The sequence below is a fragment of the Patagioenas fasciata genome, chromosome 19, assembly GCF_037038585.1.
Source record: "Patagioenas fasciata isolate bPatFas1 chromosome 19, bPatFas1.hap1, whole genome shotgun sequence".
Lineage (NCBI taxonomy): Eukaryota > Metazoa > Chordata > Aves > Columbiformes > Columbidae > Patagioenas > Patagioenas fasciata.
In genome coordinates, this window is record NC_092538.1 from 6,974,424 (window position 1) to 6,995,729 (window position 21,306).

A 21,306-nucleotide genomic window follows, 5' to 3' on the forward strand; every position below is an offset into this window, starting at 1 on the left:
CAGTTTCAGGCTTGCAGTGCGCTGACTGAGAAGTGTCTGTGTGCTTTCAGCACTGTTCTTTAGTGAAGGGAATGACTGAGGATCAAGTAAGAATCATAAATCCAAACTGGGCTGCAGTGGAGGAAGATTCTCCCATTAGATCTCGGCTGTTTGAGACAGGTCACTGTTGCCTCGGTGCGGCTCACACGCACTCCTCTAGTTTTGCTTCATTAATGTATAAGTGAAGTTTATGTTGGTATCAGTTCAACCTCACAAATGACAAGAGTAGTTGTTTGTTGGCAGAAATCCCCTCTTGCGTAAATGAAGCAGGAATACGTTGCAAGGTTGCGGTGCTGAATCCCTTAGCCAGTGATTCCAGTCTCCCTAATCTGGGCTGGATTTTAGAAGCCTAAAAAACCCTGAACAAATCATAACTGACTATATAGATGCAGAACGTTAAACTGCAAATTGTGATACTTGATTAGAGGGGTAATTACTGTATCTTGGTTTGGAGACAAATCAAAATACCGAGAATTATTAGCCTGTTTTGTTAAGTTATATTTTATTGTTTGCTATATAGTTTTGGTCTCTGTTTATTGTTAAGACTGACTTTATGATCACAAGATGAATGTTCCAGGTGGCTCAGGAACAAACTGTGTTAAGCGTTAGAGGCTTTTCTGCATTTCACATCCACGGCAAGCAACGTAACAGGGGGCAGGACTCCCACCCCTGTGCTCTATAGGATTATTCTACACAGGCAGGACTGGTCTGTTGGGTGACACCCGCTGTCCCGGGGTGGGTGGCAGAGGGACCCTGTGGTCACACAGTGTTTGGGATGTTAGTGGGAGGAGGAATAGGAATGATCTACTCCTAAGAGATTCCCCACTTCTACTACACAGACCCAGACTGGGATATTTTTTAAAATAACAATAACAGGAGTAAGTAAATAAAGCAGAGGTAAGCAGGGAAGTAGTGAAAAGAGAGGTTTTCCTGCTTTCCACGGGTGTTGCCTCGGGACTGGCTCCGCACCTGCGTTGCTGGCAGAGTTCTGTGCCAGGGGGGTGCGTTGCTCCTGCCGGGGAGAGGCCGGGAGAGCAAAGCCAAGGCCGAGGAGTGCGGCTGTGCCAGCTGAGCTTGACTTAAACTGTCCTTGAACTGCGGCCTCGCTGAGCCTGACGTGACTTGGAGAGAGGTGAACTGCAGCTCACATGTTGAATGTCTTCCCGAGCACGCTTTGCGGGACGGCTGCTTGTAAACCTGCGGCTGGTTCGCTTTTGCGATGTATCCACAGGTCACTTCAGCCCATTTTTCTCTGTAGTTTGAGCATGGATGTTGATACTTTCCCTCCCCTTCCCGTTGTATAAGATGAATTTATAAATAAACCCCCCAAACTAGAACATTCCATATTCCACAGATATTTATCTTGTTCATTCAGATGAAAACTGTTCCAGTTATCAAATATGAGGTTTCCATTACTAGTTGGAAATAACTTTTTTTGTATAGATCTCGGTGCTTTAAGTAACTGGATTTTTTAATGACAGTTAGAAGCATTATGAAATGGAATTTAGCATGCTACAAATTTTAAAAAGCATTCCCAGTTCAGTGTGGAGACCCTGTTCATTCATCACTGTGGTATAATTTTATTGTAGTATCTTTTCCTTTCTTAGGGTTTTAATGGAGATTTCAATGAGGGTTGGTTTGGTTGTTTGGTTCTTTGTTATAAATGAACAGAACGTTGTGTCTGATTCAAAGCCGCTGGTATTGTTATTTTGCTTTTCGTGGGTAGCTTTTCTAACTCTCTGGATGCCGTAAAGATGCTATTGTGAGCAAGACGGTTAGAACTCGTTCATTTAGGAAGTGTGAAATTCCTGGATTTCTTAATCTTAAATCTATTTTTTTGTTTGTTTTGCTTACCATTAACCTGACGATGCAACTTATTAATGGTTTCCTTACCATATGCTGGGCTGCATATATGACAGAATCAGCAAAGGCTAAAGGGCTTTATCATTCAATAATAAAGAGATTGTGTATCATCTGCAAGTTGGCAAGGAATTCCTTCAAGCAACCACCTAAATAAGCTGTGTTCCAGGTAGATTGTTGCGCATTACCATGTTTACAGCATTTGGAAGGATATTTGTACATTAAATATTAAAAAAAAAAAGTTATGTTCTTGGGCTATATTAATTTACAGAACTATACAGTTGTGGTATGGAAATCTAACGTTGGAATCCGTATTTGTGAAGTCAGCAAATAGGTATTTTAAGGCTGGGGAAGGATTTCCTGAGGTCATTAGCGTTCTTTCATGTGGTATAACAGTCCTGTCCAACCATAATGCAATAATCCCTCATTTGGAGAACCTGGAAGGCACATACTCCAAAACAACACACTGGACTTTATTTCTGTGAAAACTGCTTCTCGTATTCTTGTCGCAAGGCGAGTACTGTTAGCGGTATTGCCATTCCGATGAGACCGTTCTGGCTCCCAGCTTAGCTGAATTGCTCTTTAAGCTGTTAAATTGGCCAGCAGAGTAATTTAATAATTTTCCATATGCAGACAACAGAAGCTGGAGCTCAGTTTGGTGTGCTGGAACTACTAATGGTGCCTTTGAAGATGCACTCCAATAACCTGTGTGCCTAAACAACTTCAGACCTACTTTTCCTTCTGCATTTTGAAGGAGTATTCCTGAGCCGCTACTATTTTTTTTATAATCCCCTTTAATTTCCTTACGTTAGATTTACAAACCTAATTAATACAATTTCTTTCCTGCAGGTTCACTCCATGATGGCTCAATTAGAGTAGCAGCAGAACTGTGGTTCGATATTCAGGCCAGCTTCATAATTGAAAACACATTTTCCTCTCCAAAGCTGCAGCTGGTTTGGTTCTGCTCATGCAGAAAAGGATATAACCTTGCATAACATAGGAAATGAACGGTTGAGAGAGAAGCCAAATTCAATTTCAGTCAGATATTTTGAGGATAAGTCCGTGATCTATGGAAGCAAGGGAATGAAAAGTGTGTGTATGTGGAAAGCAGCGTATTCAGCACTCTATTAATCACGGCTGGCCTGGGTGCTGTTGCGTTAGCGCTGATTCTAGTACAGAGGCTGGAGAGCAGCCAAGCACTCCAGAAGTTAACCTCTTAAAGACCCTGGGCTGCTTTCTGTTGAATAAATGTAATTTTGTGGTCAGAAATAAATGCTTGTGATGTAGCAGGAGCTTTGAAAACAACAGCGTGGCAAAGCTATTACAAATTGCTCCGTGTTGGGGAAGTCAACAGCATACATCAAAATTCGGAGCCCGCGCCGTGCTGATTTAGGCCCAGAGCTTTCCTGCTTTTCAATGGAAGTCCCATTAAACCACGCCGCGTAGCAAAATGGAGCAAATCTAATATTTTTCCAGGGTAATTGTTTTCTTTTAACGTCCACCCCGTGGGGTGTGGGCGGTGGGTCATTTCCTTTGTGTAACGGGAGCGCGGGGCCGCGTTTGCGCGTCGCCTCCCTTCTGTTTCCCCGCGCCGGCGGGTTCGGGGGGGCAGGCAGCGTGGTTTGGGGTGGCAGCAGCTCAGCAGTGTTTCATTTCCTTGTTTACACAAGTGTGTAAACGATTATTTATTTATTTTTGGCTGGCTTGATTGCAGTTTAAACAACATCTTTCCTGAGGAAGGTGATTTAAATATACTTCAGTATCTCGGGGGCAGACGTGTTCTCCCTGATGAGCGTGTGGCAGCTCCGAGAGGAGACACTGAACTCCGGGCTGATGGGCCGGGATGTAGAAACTCTCAAATACAGTCAGAACCTTTCCTATAGGCACCTCTTTCTCCTTCTATATTGATACCTTCCGGGACAAACGTCTACTATGGGCATAACGGGCAAGATCCGCCACCAAAATCAAGCAATAAGCACCGTGCCCCTTTCTGAAGCTCTTCCAGGTTCATCTCCATCTCGTGTGCAGGCAAGTTATACTGAGATCGCAGTTACTACCAGGGTAACTTTGAGGAGGATCAGCCCCAAATCCTTTTATTTTTATATAACTGACAAAGTGCTGAAGTTTCTGTTGGCAGCTGGTGGGCTGTCTATATTAAGGCCGCTATGCCGCTGCCACACGTTTGGGTGAAATGCTCGCAGTGCTGGGAAACTATTTATGCAAAATTCAGCCAGGCAGCACTGTTTGAGTTCACAGTGTCAGGAGGAGCTTCTCATCCTTTTCAGAAAAGAGAGCTTGAAGTGTGCTGGAAGGAACGGGGACGGGAGGGCTGCGCCGTATTCTGCCGAGTGTCATCATAACCCAGTCCCTGTTGCTCCAAATACAGAATTATTCCCGTATTTATTACAAAATTGCTGTGAGGCTCTATACAAGCCAGCGTCTGGTTTAGTTTTGCGGTAAGGGAAAAGCAAGAGGGTAAGCTCAATGTAAAATATTAGCATTTTGGTATTTATGGGCAGGTGGATTTTGCACGAGGCAGTTAATGAGTCATTCCTGGAAGGATTGCTCTGCCCTAATTTTTGAAACACACAGAAATTTGGTTCATCCATAAGGGAAAGGAGCCATCGCGGGTTCCAGGTCTCTGTTCATAGAGGCAGGAGGAGAAGCTGTTCTTTCCATTTTGGGGGAACTACACATCCCCTGTTTGGAGATCATCTTTTTCTTACTTCCCTCTATGTGTTTTACCTTTTTTGTGTGTTACAAAAATTAACGACTGGCCCATGCTGACTGAGGAGAGAGGCTGGGATGCAAAGTGCAGAATTACAAGGGTAATTAATTATTCATGCCCATGAGGTGTCCCAGCCAAACTGGGGCACCCCAAATGTGGTTTAACGTGTGGGTCTTACACCCTTCAAATGCTCAGGTACAGCACGATTTGACTCATCACGAACACCCACACAACGGATTACTAATCAGAGGAAAACTTTGCAATTTACTATATTTCTGCAGCATTTTTGCTGCTCGGCCATTGATCCTGGAGTCAGCATTGCTAGAGTTACGTACCTTTGACACTAGAAAACTCTGGGAGGTTTAAATGTTGTGTTAGAGGGGCTTGGATGCTGCTGTTACCTTGGTTGTTTGGGGGTGTCCTTTACCCTTCATGGGCAGCACCGAGCTTCCACACAGCAATGTCCTTATTTCCAGGGCCAGGCTGTCCTTTTAGTTTGTTTTACTTAAGCATGAACAATACCAAAGCCTCCAGTAAAATTCTGCTACCCCATTACATTACACAGTGTAATGTGAATTAATATATATATATATATTAATGAAGTTAATACAGTTTTGTGCTATAGAGACTGTTTGATAGGATAGTTATGGAAGGGATTTTTCGTACCATTTGGCACTTTGACCGTCCTTTTGCTATGCACGTCTGGACACTCTGGTCTCGTGCTATACAAGTGTCCTTGTCCCAGCCCTGGTTACCCACCTTGTCCCTCACTCTGATGCACAGGATGAGTCAGCTCAGTTTGCCCGCATGGTGGAAAATAGATTCTCCCTCTCCTCCCTTGCTTAGTTGTTCATCAGTCAGTGAACTGAATTACACCATAACACCACCATCACCAGATCTGATGCAAGAGAAGCTGGAGCCCGAGGCAGGAGCAGAGCTGCTCCCTTCGGTGCCTGCCCCACGGGTGGATCTGGAGTCGCGTGAGAGCAGGAGCTGAGAAACGCAGCTCCGAAACACAGGGAGGTGCGAGGAGGGAGACACGGGTTACCGAAGGATCCGGGGCAGGTTCAGCAATGAGAGCGGACCCGCTGTCGCCGTGGTCCGAAGGCAGGGCGGCAAAGAGTAAAAGCTGTTTAAACAAAGGCGTCATTCTGCTGTCAGTGTCGTGAGGCACGTGTTGGACTGGGCTGTTGGACTGGGAAGGAAGATCAAAGATTGGAAAAGAAGCTGTCCTGTGAGAGCAAGGGAGCTGGGCTTTCCTCGGCGGGTGGCAGCGGCGTTTCTCTGGGAAAATCAGGATTTATCTGGGCATGAAAGGAAAAGAAGGTTTTGATGGTTCAAGGTTGCAGCGGTTTCACGGTGTAGAGAAGCAGAATTGAAAATAATAAGCTAAGTCTACCCTGTTTTTCTCAGAGGTTCAAGTATTGTCTCAGCAGTGTTGCACAGTGCATGTTTACTCCTGCAAACCTGCGTATGGTTGGACTCAGTGATCCTGAGGGTCTCTTCCAACCGCAGTGATTCTATGAGTCCCTCTTAAAGCTTTCTTCTTAACTTGGGCTTAAACCCACCCGCCGGGGAGGCTCTTCCCAAGCTCTCCCCTTAGCACACCTATGCACGGCACACAGATTGGTATCGTACCCACTGTGAAGTCCTTATTTTTGTCAAAGAATTTATAGCGCAGCTGAAATACACACCATACGCTTTAAGCACCTGCCCAGGAATCATTTTGCTTCAAAAATCTCTTAATTGGAGCGAAGAAAAAAATAGTTTCTTACTTTTTCTGTTGTCGGCTGCAAAGGAAATTAACTGGGATGATGAACTATGTATTTTTATTAATGTTATATTTTTCTTTATTAATATAGGTATCTGTTAGTATTAGGAAAGGGAAATCAAGCCAACCGCGCACACACCCTGTCTGTGCTGTAAAGCTGTTGTGGGCACCACCTTATCAATTGATGGACTTTTGTATGAAAGAACAGCCGAGCTCTATTGTAATGGCTTCAAAGAAAGACTGATGCCATTCCATAGCATTAATAACACTTGTTATAACCGCCAGTCCAAGGTGGCTATTCAAGAATATAGCACGCCTTAAAATAATGGTGCATTAATGAGTTGTTATCGTGCTCTTGCCTTGGTTTGATATGTTTCTCACAATTCTTAATGACATTTCAGGAGCTCAAGTCTTGGAAGACAAATGGAAAAACTTTGTGATGCAAAACAATACGATAAAAGATGCATGAAGGAGCTTTGCAAATGAAGAGGGATGGGTGTCTCGTTAAGGCATCTATTTATTAAAAATCACAACAGGAAAATAACTTCTGTTTTAAGTTGATGTGTTAGTTCCAGATCTGGATGCGGGACAGTAAAAGATGTATCTTTGGTGTTGAGGTGGCTGATGAGAGTGAGAATTACAGCTGAAGAGCACTGAGGATGAGTAGAGGAGTTAGTACTGCAGAATTCCTGTGTAACGTAGCTCTGGGCATACTTGTGTGTCAGACACTGGATGCTCAGTTAATTGCACTGCAAGTAAATGACCGATACGTCAGTAATGCCGTACAGACACAGAAGGCAATGGGATCCCTTCGCTCAGGAGTTGTCTTTGGGATGCCGAGTTGTCTAAAAGCAGAAGAAAAACACAGCAATGCTTAATGCTGCAAGCCGGTCTGTCAGGAGCAGCACAGCCATGTGCCGCTCTCATGGTCTGCAAATGTGTTAATGTGCTGATATCGGTAAGTTCAGAGAATTGAAGTGTGGATGCAGAATGAGCCGGCATCTGGCAGTTCCAGCTTCCTTGCGAAGAGCTTTATCTGACTGTTTGATCCTTCAGTTCGGAACACAGTTGTGCAGCCTCCTGCCCACGAGACAGGGCCGCTTCTGCAGACCTCCCTACAGAGCCCTGGTGACTTGTAGGGCAGTAATCGTGAGACTTTGATCTGAAATTTCTTAGTGCGTAAAGAGTGACAGATTCCAAAATAAAGCCACAGACTTTGCTTTTATCTTATTGGACCTGACTGGATGTAGCTGAAACAGAAAGGGGCAGCGTTGAGGTAAAACTGCATTCAGCATCTTCCCTCACACAGGTGGCCAGACTCACCTAAATGTGGGGATAAAACTGCTGATTTTGGTTGATGATGTTTTAATTTTAGCCAGGTGTCGTAGATATTAGATTCTGACCGAGCATTTCGAAAATAGGGTGTCTGTTCTACTGGGGTAGCATGCCAGCGATATCATAGAATGGTGGAATGTCCTGGGTTGCAAGGACCCGCAAGGCTCATGGAGTCCAACTCCTGTCTGTGCACAGGACACCCCACAGGTCACACCGTGTGTCTGAGGGTGTTGTCCAGTCTCTTCTTGAACACTGACAGGTTGGGCCGTGACACCTCCCTGGGAGCCTGTTCAGTGTCCAGCACCTCTGGGTGAAGAACCTTTTCCTCATGTCCCACTGGCCCTTCCCTGGCACATCTTCTGCCATTCATTCCCTCTGGTTCTGTCACTGGTCGCTAAAGAGAATATCGGGCATCCAACTCTCATTCCGGCATGGGGAATGGGAGCAGATCAAGGAGGTCTTGATGGGCACATTGCAGAGAGATCACCCTGGAGGGGAAGGGGGGGGCCATTCATCCTCCAGGATGAACCTGGAACCCCGAACAACAACTCATGAGAAGCACTTGATGTAGAAGAATAAGGCGGCTGAAGGGAGGGCTGCTCTCACACCACTTCTCACTGCGGCTCCCTCCATAGAGCTCCGGTGATATTTTAAAGATGAAAAGCGTGCTAGGGAGGGAGGATTCCTGGTGTCTCATTGCTGTTATCTCAGTATAGCGCCAGTGGTATTATCAAGACAAATAGTATGCCAGAACTTAAAAGTGAACATATGTTTATGGGGGTGGTGGGGGCTACAGAGGTCACTGCTGTTTCTTTCTAGTCAGAGAAGACATAATGGGGCCTGGTTTAGATAAATTAGGATTTGGGGCTATGCTCATGTCAAGACTACACTGGTGTAATTATAAGTTGACTTCTTTCAGGGTCCCTGAAGTTTTGAGAGTCAAATCAAAATGTTCAGCAAGAGTTTTATAACGTAGTACAACTGGTTTAATGTGAGCTGATTGCAGCTCAGCCTCGTTGGCTTCCGAACCAATTTTACTGTGATTTGAGAAATTTTCTGTGAACTTCCAAATACATAACTTCCATGTCATTTTAGTGCTCTGTTTTCTCTGGTTCTGGACTTCATTTACATTTTGCTATTTTTGACGTCTTTTTCATCCCATATTTCCTTCTTCCCTTATGCAGCTGGAAGCTGGCCTGCTTAATTACTTTTTTATTCCAGTGGAAGTTGCCATGCTACTTTTCCTGAATTTTAAGATATAAAATAGTTGTGGTGCTCATTTTTAAATAGAACTTTAAACCAGAGAGGTTGATTTTTTTATTATTACTTTTTTAAACCCAACTAAAAGATAAAACAATCTTTCTGCCTGGTGAGATATTTTGGAATTCGGGTTCTGAATTTAGGGGGAAAATGGTGTGAAAGTTCCAGTGATTTACAAACCGCTTCTGTCAGAAAGTCTGTGATGTCCTTAGAAGGTGTTGTTTCAGTTCTGTTTTATGCTTCAGTCACTGTAAGGAGTGAATAAACCACAGTCTTTGTGATGCTTAGGGAGAATATAAGTACAAATGCCATTTATTAAAATGTGAAAAAATTGTAATAGGAAAACAAATCCCTCCTGTTATTGCACAGAATTGCAAGCATTTTAAACCCTTTGGTTTTCGTGAAAGAGGCAAATTAATATTTCAAAATACAGTGCAGAATCCATTCTGTAATGCTAATTGTCTTTAATAATAGTAATTCAGATTTGGCTGTACTCTGCCGAGCAGCAGCGAGAGAAAATCATATGTGGGAACGCCGAAGTCCAACAGCCGAACATATGGTTACCGTGGCCTTCCCGGTCCATCCACGTACCCGTGGAACATCTCACCCATGGCCGCCTCCTCCTTTCTCGCCCCTTAAAGCCCCATCGCATCCTCCCCAGCCCCGATTTGCACCACCCAGCGCCTCTCTGGCGGTTTGTTCCATATTCTGATTTCAAATACTCGGCGTGTGAAAAAAGAATCCTCCCCGAATTGCTCATGTTCTCGTTCCCTAATGAGCATCAGTCCATCTGTGGTTGCTCGAATTCCAATTAATAAACGGGTTATTCGCAACCATCAATCCCTTGCTCCCCAGCCCGTCATGTGCCCTGCCAGATTCCAGTGCCTTTCGTAGCTTTTCTTGGCGAACTCTAAACAAATACGAACAGCATTTCTTGAGAATTTATATCTCCTCTCCACATCCTCCATCATTTTGGGTTTTTGCTGCTTGTTTATCATCTTTCCAACACCTTTTTTTTTAAAAATTAGAATAATTAGCGATAAGGTCAGGTTTCAGTTAAGCTACAACTCCACCAAGCTACATAAATTAATCCAAATTTTGAGGGGGGATGGAAGCAAAATAGAACTTTGGTTTGTTTCTCTAAATACAGCGTTATATTGTGTTAAAATAACTTGTCTCTTTCCAATCTCTCACCGGCTCTCTCAAGATTTAATTGCATGTTTTGGTGTCCTTATTCCCTCCTTGACCCGCCCCCCTCCAGCCCTTTCTCGGTTTATACGTCCTGCATTGTGCAATTTCTACAACTGTCCTTGTCCTTTGCTTTCCTGGCCTTAATCCTCCCCACAACGATCTCTACAAGTCACTTACCAGCCATCAGACAAATCTATACACATCGCATCCGACTCCCGCCATTATTTTAATCAGCTACACTGTAGGCTTTTTATTTTTTTTTCCTTTTTTTTTTTTCCCAAAATCGTTCGCAAAGTCGTTTCTGTACGAAGTAAACACAAGTGGCACCAGCGCTGACCCTGCTGCTTATCTCCATCCTCCCCGGCCGCTTCCTCCCCTGCCACCCTGCGCTTCCTCTGCCCGCAGCAACCCCCCCGGCCCAGAAAATATCAGATACTTTCCTGAAATACACTGAACTCTGGCCATTGTTTCTGCCTTATCTACCAAATCAATAATGAAAGAATTCAAGGACGTTTTTCAGACAGGACCTTCCTTTTTTTAGTACATGTTGACGTGCGCACCTTTAAATGGTTTTATAATATTAAACGCTTTTCAGATACACTTAAGAATTGACATCAGGCCTTTGTAGTTCTGCAGATCACAGAATGGACTGGTTTGGAAAAGCCCTCAGAGATCATCCAGTCCAACCCTTGGTCCAACTCCAGTCCATTGACCAGATCATGGCACTAAGTGCCATGGCCAATCTCAGTTTAAAAACCCCCAGGGCCGGTGAGTCCAGCACCTCCCTGGGCAGCCATTCCAATGCTGACCACTCTCTCTGCACAGAATTGCTTTCTAATCTCCAGCCTCAATTTCCCCTGGCAGAGTTGAAGCCCATGCCCCCTTGTCCTATTGCTGACTGCCTGGGAGAAGAGCCCAATCCCCCCTGGCCAGAACTGCCCTTCAGGTCGTTCTAGAGAGTGCTGAGCTCAGCTCTAAGCCTCCTCTTCTCCAGACTGAACAAGCCCAGCTCCCTCAGCCTCTCCCCATAGGGCTTGTGTTCCAGTCCCTTCCCCAGTCTTGTTGCTCTTCTCTGGACCCGCTCCAGCACTTCCATCTCTTTCCTGACCTGAGGGGCCCAGAACTGAACACATTAGGAAAATACATGTTTACCCCAAAAAAGCCACTGTGGATAAGTATTTTATTCTCAGAGTCATAAAGCCGCCTTTCCTTGGAAAATGAAGTTTTAGATGAAAATACAGATTTAGGGGAAAATAACAGATTGTGTGAGGTAGAGTTTTCCATCACCTGGGCAGACAGTTTCTTAGATTACACTAATATTGTGTGCATTACAAAATAGGAAGAGAAGTTGATCAGAGGAGCTTGGCTTGAGCTCACAAGTGCAAGGCGGAATGGGCTCCATGGGCCTGTGCCAAAGCTTCATTAGAAAACTTACGTGCACGTAGGAGATTCACAGTTATTTAGTGGTAGGTATCACAGCGTGCCCAACAAATGCATCTTTTCATCCTCCTCTAGGCGTAGTGGAAATAACAGAAGAATATGTTTTCCACAATAAAGGCAGAGCGTGACATCAGGAGTGCGCCTGGTTCCCCATTGTTGGGTTGGATCATCTAAGTGGGGAAGGAAAACAGTTGTTGAGGAGAGAACCTGTCTGGCAAATACCCTGCTTTTTATAAAGATTTAAAGTAGAAAATCACAATAGACAGCAGCGTTCATAAAAATATTGATGCTTGCTATTGTGCTGAAACGCATCTTTAAATTATATTCAGTACAAACGTAGCAGAAATACTCTGACAAGGCTGTTTCTATAGGAGTTGTACACAGGAGACTCGGGTTCCTTTTTTTATGTCTTAACTAGTTTTATAAGAAATCTATTCATTTATTTTTACAGCTCCAAGTGCAAGAGCTGTACTGGAACACGTCTAAAAGGCTTCTTTTCTTATCACCCCTTCTAGATTGACGCATTGGGTAAAAGAAGCAAAGAAGCAGAGGCAGCCTTCTTGAATGTTTATAAGAGATTAATTGATGTTCCAGGTAAGGAAATTATTTCCGTATTTTGTAAAACAGATGTCTTGTGTTTGTGTGAATGCTGCTGGGCATTTTTTTCTATCTTTAGATAACGTAAATACGAGCAATGGTTTTATTCTGAAACCGATACGCTCCAGTATTGTTTCTAATGGAAAGAACTATAACTGAGGCGCATTTCATGACTTTTCATAAAACCGTTCATTGCATTTGCATTTTAATGTTTGTGTGAATCATTTTATATTGCGACAATATTGTGTGATTTTCAGTCATTTGTTTATTAGAGGGTTCAGACATTTTTGACAAAAAAGGATTCATCTTGAAGCTTCATCAAGAAGCAGCAATATTTGTACTTCTAAAGGAGAGGAACAAAATGTCATACCTTCCGAAAGACAAAAAGCCTTGCTGAGAAGTAAATCAACACCACTTTTCTGTTTAGTGTAATTCCGAACATAAGTTTTATTCAAAGGCCTCGAATGTATCTGAGTCCAAGTCCCCACTTCCAAACCTTGGCCTGAGCTGTTGGCATGTGACAGTGTGTGTGTGCGATTTTATACTTTTACGAAATGTTGACATGATAGATCTCTCTACATTCAAAATACTTAACGAAGGGTTTGACATATAATGAGTATTTGAACAGCAGAGTCAGACCGAAGCCTTATGGAGAAGTCGGGACCTATATCCCACCCATGAGAGACATTGTCAGTAATTCCTTGTAGGAGAAAGAATTTTCTCCTTTCCTTCATTTCCGAAAGCAAAATTTACACTCCTTCCTCCACACTGCACAGTCTCTCTTGTCCGGCCCTCACAGAATCCCAAAATGTCAGGGGTTGGAAGGGACTTGGAAAGCTCATCCAGTGCAATCCCCCCATGGAGCAGGAACACCCAGCTGAGGTTCCACAGGAAGGTGTCCAGGCGGGTTTGAATGTCTGCAGAGAAGGAGACTCCACAGCCTCCCTGGGCAGCCTGGGCCAGGCTCTGCCACCCTCACTGAGAAGAAGTTTCTTCTCAAATTTAAGTGGAACCTCCTGTGTTCCAGTTTGAACCCATTACCCCTTGTCCTACCATTGGTTGTCACCGAGAAGAGCCTGGCTCCATCCTCCTGACACTCACCCTTTAGATATCTGTAAACATTAATAAGGTCACCCCTCAGTCTCCTCTTCTCCAGCTCCAGAGCCCCAGCTCCCTCAGCCTTTCCTCACACGGGAGATGCTCCACTCCCTTCATCAGCCTTCCCCTGCACATGCCTTATGTTGTGTGTCAGAGAAATACTTCTTTGATTTCCTTACTACGTGTAAAAATCTCAGCCGGGCGATGGAGCCCGTGTGATCAGCACCCTCTCCGGGTTTGGTCCCGCGCTGCATCGCAGCCGGAGGGGCACACGAGCACACGGGTGCTGCTAAAAGCAAACTGCAGGTTGCAAGGAGGAGTGTGGCCGGTGTCCCGTGGCCGTGCAGGCGTCACAGATCCTCAGCGCGCTCAGCACACGCTGCAGAGAGACAGAAAACAGCAACTCGGAATGTGCGGCGCTGGTCACGGCGCGGGAGGGCTGGGTTCGGCGGGTGCTCTTAGGGCCTTGCTTCGTTTATTGGTTTTTTAATTTCCTTCCCGTCGTGTGTAGTCTTTTATGCTGTGTATGCATCCACAGAGGGCTTTCCCTTCGAAAAGACCATCAGTATTCATTTATCGCTTGTGTTACTTTGCCTCTGTGTGGCTTTACATATCTTTTGACCTATCCGTTTGGTATGTCAAATATTTAGGTATACTTGTAGCTCCCAAACCCTGCTATGTTTTCTTTTCGGTGTGAGAAGGGAGCGATGATGTTTAGAGAAAGCTATGACTGGAATGCTGCGGAGTGGTTATTTAGCATTAAGCATCACTGTTACATGACAAGGGTGCAATTTTATCAGACTTTCAATATCCTTTATAGGACCATAAAATAATTGCAGCCGAAGTCTAATTCCCGGCAGCCAATTTTATTGTTCTTCAGGAAAGCGTGTATTCCTCTCCCCAGTAATAACGCGCACACTTTATATAATTAAAAAGGGCTTCTATTTTAATTTTACTATAAAATGATCTGTATTGAAACTCCAGCTCCGGTGCTCTATGGATTCAGCCAAGCCTAATGATTTTCTTTCTTGACTTGAGCAGAGTTCTCACTCAGGCTCACCAGTAAGGAATTTGTGGGAAGGGTGCTGTTTTACTTGTAGATTTTCCTATGTACATCAGGGATTTTCAGTTTAAAAGATAAAACAGACCTTTCCATATCTCTCTCCAGCTTTTTGATACTGTTAAAATAGCATTATCAGTGGATTGTGCTGCAAAATTTATCCTTCCTAAAGGAAAGCACACGTCAAGGAAAACATTTTGCTTTATGTACATTTATACAGCTGTAATTCTCACTTAGATCATCACGCTGAACATTTTTAATTAATGGAATTAATTTTCTTATTTAATTGCCTTATTTTCAGTATGCAGTAGAGAGCTAGAGAAAAGTGAACGCTGCCACATGAATTGCACTAATCAACAAGGTTGTCACAACTTACCTTAAAAAATAATGTGAATACGTTTGTTTGGAAGTAAAGGGAGGTCGGGTGTGTATTGAAGAAGCTTCATCTGTGCGAGATTCTCTCTGGTTTTATAAAATCAGTGTATTCTGTTAGCACCCTTGGCTTTTAGGCTCTGAATCTTGCAAACGCTTGATGAGAAATTGGAGCCCTGTTGTGTAAGTGTTTGGAGGAGCAGGGTCGCCTTGCAGAAGCAGTATATTCATAATATTGTTTTTCTAAAGCTTTAAAAGAAAAAAAGTATTAAGCTTTAAAAATACTAAAAATTAAATATTTTTCTTTTTAAAAATGAACCACATTCACTTCATTGTAATTTTCAAGTATAAATTGAATTGTGGAGATGCAGAGTGAATGCCAGATGAGAGTATCCAGAGAAACGGGTGGAACGGTTTCGCTTTGTGCTGTGTCTGTATTACATTGCAGTTAGCGCACAACGCCACAGGTGGATTTGTAGGCAAAAAATCAACAATTCTGCCTTTAAACAGAAAATCTGCAACCTCGATCTGGCAGCAGCTAAACCGGGTTTGAGTTCAGGGGCTGTTTTCCTATAAAAGCTCCTTGTTCTGCGATGCTGAGCTGGGCTCCACAGGGGGACCCGAAAAGTACCCGAAAGCTGCTTTTCCAGGTGAAATTCGGATACAATTTGGGTGCCGGGCTGTGGGTGCTGCTTTTCCGCCTCAGAGCTGGTGTTGTGTGTGGGTTATGCCCCGTACGAGCAGAACAGGGAAACATCTTGTGCTTTTCCAGCATGTACGTGTTTGTGAACCGGGGGGTTGGCGCCAAGGGTTTGCTTTCAGTTTGGTGCGAACTCCGCAGCCTTCTGGGCTTGAACCGTAAATGGTGTTGCTTTCTGCTTCATGGGGATTTTCTCATCACGAAGCTAAATGACTCTTAGGGTGTAAAAAGGTATGTGTGTGTTTATTGGAGACTTCGCAGGTCTCTGTTGCGAGCAGATTTGCCATAAGTTCGCTACATAATATGCATGATGTGTTTTGTAGCTCAGAGCACCCATCATCTAAGCGAAGTATAAAATAACAGGGTAAAAAGAAGAATATTTTTTAATGTGCCCTGTCAAAACAATTAAAAGCAATAACAATGAAAGCTGGCTGAAGAGGAAATCTTCTCTTTCCCTTACCCCTTGCCGTCACAAATTACACGGTGGCCGCGGGGGCCGTGTCTTACTCGGTGGCCTGAAGGAGGAACGGGCCAGTTCGCTGAGTTTTCCACATACCCATCATTACACGTAGTAGTTTTGTTTAGAAATAATCACAGTTCAACCTTGCAAGATTCAAACCACCCCGCACAGAGCTTCCTTTATCCAAGGGATGATTTAGCTGAGGAAACACAAACTTCTTTGAAAATAAGTGATCAGTGAAGCACAAAAGGAGCGTTAGGGCATCACTTCTAAAGGCAGAAATCAAAATGCGTTTCTCTCACGTAAAAAGAGCTTCATTCCTTCACTCCGCGGCGTCTGATTATTTACAGCCTCGCAACACTCTCCAGACCTGTATTGCTCTTCGCGCTAAGAGAAGACTTTGATTTAAAGTGTATTTGATCGATGTTCTGAGGTTAAAGGTCATAGAAGAGAAAAACAGGCTTGATTTTTATTTTTATTTTTTCAGAATAATTATCTGCCGCTTATATTGGAGGCGATAAACGTGCTGGAAGTTGTTGCGTTCATGTACGTTAGGTGACGTGTTTGGATTTTTCCGTAGAGCGTAATGTTAAGCAGAAAGCGGGAAGGTTAACGGCGGCGGAAAGTCACGGTGGGGTCTGACATAGCCGGCTGACCCCGAAGCTGCACGATGTGCTGAAATAGCAACACAAGCACACCCAGCCTTTTGTGCCAGTAAAAAACCGGTTTAATGTAAATTTAGGGGAGGTGTAGGGAGGAGAAGCAGAAGAGGTTCGCTCCGAGGGACTGCGTTAAGCAAATCCCAAACTGGAATACTAAAAGCGTAGTTTGAACAAGTCAACACTCAGAGCACTCTTCATTGGACTAAACTCTTGTCTAAAGAGCAAGACTGGGTTGTACTATACCCTGAGTTTGTGGTATGGCAAGACTGGTCGGCAGAGAGAATTTCTGATATCGTTACAGTCTGAAAAATGTTAAGCAGTTCTTAGTTTTTTTAATAATATGTGTCAAAATGGTCACCCCACGTAAAATGTATTTGAATTAAATCGAGGATGGACACATAAAATGAAAAGGCTTATATTTTTGCTGCGTGTAACTTAACAAGGGAAATAATATCCTTAACATGTGCCTTTTCTTAACCTTCGAGGGAAAATCAAACAGTATTGCGGTGAGTAGACTTAGGAGGAAAAGGAAGCAAAATAAACTTGGTCATGGACAACACAAGTAGCACAGGCACCCCCTGGAATGAAGCAGTAGGGGATCCTTCCAAACACATTTGAAAATCTGATAAAATTAAGCAGAAAATGGAGCATAGTTCATAGTGGAGTGAAAAGCCATAAACCCCTGTGGCTGCAGGCAGCGGTTTAGTTTGCGACTGTATCCCACCTGAAGACAGAATCCCTTCAGACCCTTCACCTTCAGACCAGGTGAAAAACCAGAGCTGCATAAACATATGAAAAATGCCCTGAAGAGGGGATTTTGAGCAGTATTTTGGTAGTTTTGGTAGGGTCAGTGCTGCTGCTGTTTTATTTTCCAGCGTGGTCTGAATTGCCGGGGATGCTGCTCCAGCCTTCGGGTCGTCCAGCGCTGGGAAATGTATGAGTAACTCACAGTCACTTTATTCTCCTTCCTCCGGGGTTTGAATTCAGAGACACAGCCTAAAATACAAATTTGGATCTGTACCGGATGAGTGCACGCTGGTAGGGCATACTGTTAGCATCACGGAGTTATTACATCGTTATTTTCAGATGAAGTCCTGGCCAGTTCTCATCTTCGCTATTCATTCATTTATCCTTGTGTTTTGCAACCGATGTCAAAATAACTAAAAATAGCTCTGTTACCTGAATATGCGTCTTGAAATTGGGCTTGTCTGATGACATGATTTCTTTTCGTTCTTTTTCTCGTTGAATTAATAATTGGCTAAATTCCTCTGTAAAAGCTAGAATAAATATTCGGATGAAGAAATATCCCTAAAGCATACACTTTAAAAATTTATTGTGTGGTTGTCAAGCCCTATTTTGCTTGGTAGGCTGGAGGCGCGGGAGGAAAAGGGGAAGATGATGATGAATAGAAGATCGGGGGAAGGATGCGATGAATAAAAGCAGGAGGAACGTGGTGCATAAGAGCAGATACCCCTGCGGGCGCTGGTACCGTCCACCTGGAGCTGGGAACACAGCACCATCCAAAAGCTGTTGCTTCAGGGGGCAAAGTTAGAGCAGCATCGCATGTTTGGAGCAGAAGAGGCGGATTGGGGATGCGATGGGGAATATTGGACCTTCTCGGCTGCAGGAATGCGGACTGGAATTAGGATAAAGCCCGGCTTTCGGAGGGTTTAGTGTTAAGCCTGTTCAGAAGCTTTTAGGAGAAAGAATGATTGTGGCAGAAATGCTTTCAAACATAGTGGATGGTTCTTTTTATAATCTCGAAGTAGGAGAAATGGAAGTTTAGAGTACAAGTGATTTTGTGTAAGTGTCCTGTGCTTTGCGCTGAGCTCAGTGTGCGAGCAGTAAATTCCAATGTCTTCAGCCGTTCCTAGAATATTAACCATCAAACCGGAACGTTTTCAGTTATATTGGCTTCTCTTCTAACTCATTAGGTTCCTTTTCAGCTGGCATAGTATAGTGCTATAAAATACTGGATCGCCTGTTATGCATACCCCGCTTTTAATATTAAAAACTTTTCTGAGGATTTATTCTGGTAATTCCTTTGAAAATACAGGGAGCTCCAATGCAATTCATTAGGGAGTCAGTCATTTACTCTGCCATATATGACTTTTTTGGATACGAGTGTATCTCATAATGTGGGGCAGGACCAGAGCATCTTTTGGCAGGAGCCGTTCTAGAATCGGTAGATAAACAAAGGGTGTTTTTAAATAATAACCCGAGAGATGTTAAGAACCGCGTTCTGGCAAAGGGATCTATATGATTGTGGTCAGACTGGCTATATACCGTCTCACATCATTTCGCTTAACCCCGCAAGCGTTGCAGAGGCTGCCACGGGGAAGTTGAGTTGTGATTGATGGGGAGGAAAGGCGCCGCCGTGCTGCGACTCCCCCGTCCCCGCGCGGAGGGGTCGCGTCGGGATCGCCTCGCCGCTTCACAGCTCTCGCAAGTCGGCGGAATTTGGAATTCGGCTTTTTCGAGGAAAATGAGAGTCCCTCACCCTCTGGTGGGCGCTTTGGGTTCCCCGGTTCAGCCTTTACAAAATGCTCTGGCGGCGGGAGGGTGAGGAGAACGCCGTGAAAGAGTGGTAAAAACCAAAATAAGTGGAGAGACCCCAGTCCTGCGGGATGGGGGAGTAAGAAAAATACGTATAATTCTTGATAGAAGGAAGAACCTTTTCATGTTTTTTATGAAGTGAGGAGTTGGAGAGATGATGAGCTGTGTTTCAAACGGAATTACGGCTATAACTCTTCTGTCCCTGGGCTACCGGAGTCATGGGGGAAAAGGAGGAAAGCGATCACTTATTCCATGAAATCTTTGTCTCAGTCTCTCTAGGCAATTTCAATTTACCCTGAAATTTCTGGGGGATAATTAATGAATTAATTAAGTATGCTGTGAGGTGTTTGAATATTCAAAAGCTACAATGTAATTATTATTTTTTCTAAAACACATTTTCAGGTTATTTTCAGATACGCAGCCTCCCAAGAAAGCACTTAGTGCATCAAAAGCTAATAGAGCTTCTTCCTGCCTGCGAACCGGAGCCTGTGCTCCAAAACGAACGTTTCAGTGCCAGGAGCAGCCGCAGGGCTGAGCAGCAATGCCTTTAGAGTCAAAAACTTCCTCTACTTCATGGCAGAAGCACCGTGACGTAGAGCTGAACTTCTAGCTTTTTTAAAAAGTTAAGTGACGTTAATAAAATTGCATTAAGGTTTGTGGTTTTTTCCCCCCATCCCTTATCATTTTGCGTGGGCATTTCTCGTGAGCGGTGGTTAGGAAAGCTTAGCTTCCAATATAGTTTAGGCAACCGAAATACGGTCTTGTTGAAAGAAACGCGTTGCCTTCAACCGATTATTTTTAGATCCGAACCTTAGGAAACACATTTCCAGTGATATGAAATATTAATTGCCCCTGTAGTTCTGGCACTGTTTCATAACTTGCTTTCTTAACGTTTCCAGTGTTACAGGCCTGTAACGAAGAGGGAGGAGGGGATTTAGAAAAAAGTCCTTTGTTTCGGAAAAGTCTCCTCAGGAGCTCCATTTTAAGATACCACATGAACACATTTTGCAATTAAGCAGAAAAACAAGCCCGCTGGCCCCGGGCAGGGAAGAACCAGGCGCCGCACGCTTCTGCAGCACCTGACACATTTATAAGCGGCGAAGAGTGTCTGGAAAGGGTTTGGTTGTGATGGTTTTGGGGTCGTTCGAGCGGCCCCTTCTCACCTCACAGCATCTGCAGCCGCCGCACCGCGGGGCAGCTCCCGATCCGGCCCGCGCGATCCAGGCCGCGCTTTGCCGCTCGCTCTGCCCCGCCGCGCAGCCCGGGCCGGGGCCGCTCCCGCCGGGACCCGGCACCGGGAACACCCGGAACGCGGCACCGGGGACACCCGGAACAGGGCAGCGGGCACCGACCCGCTGTCCGGCGGCACCTCCGGGGTGCGGCGTGCCGAGCGCTTTCCTTAGGGAGACTTCCCGGTGAGCAGCGCTTCGCAGCGGTGTGCTTCAGAAATAATCTATATATTTATATATAAATGTACGCGGGGAGAGGGGGTGATTGGCCACAGCGCTCTGTAAATTGTACATTTAAACGATGACATAGTTTTTCCACTTCATTTGGCAAATTTTCCTCCCGCAGCCTGTCCCTCCATCGATCCCCGTGGAGGGGCTGACGGGTTCGCACGGCAACGGGAGGAATTTGGGGGTGTTCGGGACTTCTCACCCCTCACAACAAAACCAGCCATGGCCAGGGGGCTTTAAACATTAACTTTGCAGACCGAGCTCATTTTCCTTGAGCTGAGGTGGGCTCCTTCCCCCCTCTTCTTAAATAACGAGGGTGGTCCCAGCATACTCTATATCGAGACAGCTTTTCATCAGTTGCTCATCAGCATGCTAATTGCCGTATGACTAATTATGCCCTGAATTCCAGTTGATTTTCTTAATGAGACAGCTGGGTTAATTATGTAATCGTATGATTACATTAGCCTAGAGTGCCCTGGCGAAAAGTAAGGCGGGCAGGAGCGTGATGTCATGGCAGGACCGCGCACAAGGGGGGACATTCATCCCCAGGAATGACGGGAGGGCAGCGGTACCCACACTGCTCTTTGTGTAAACACTTAGATTGAATTATTAAGATCTGTGCCTTTTTTTTTTTCCTTTCCCCCAGCTCACAGAATGAGGAGGGGGGAGCGGGGTTTTATAAATGAAACTCGCTTTGGAAATTCAGCTGGTCATCGATAG

At 44.6% G+C, this 21,306-nt stretch overlaps 1 protein-coding gene across 7 annotated transcripts in view; it reads left to right on the forward strand.

Annotated features, from left to right (window-relative positions):
• Positions 1 to 21,306, forward strand: part of CUX1 (cut like homeobox 1) — a 264,153-nt gene that overhangs the window by 104,761 nt on the left and 138,086 nt on the right. For all 7 annotated transcript variants that reach the window (XM_065853071.2, XM_071816982.1, XM_071816983.1 and 4 more), the window contains exon 4: positions 12,140 to 12,218. In XM_065853071.2, the coding sequence (XP_065709143.1) occupies positions 12,140 to 12,218 (79 nt within the window). The remainder of the gene's footprint in view (positions 1 to 12,139; positions 12,219 to 21,306) is intronic.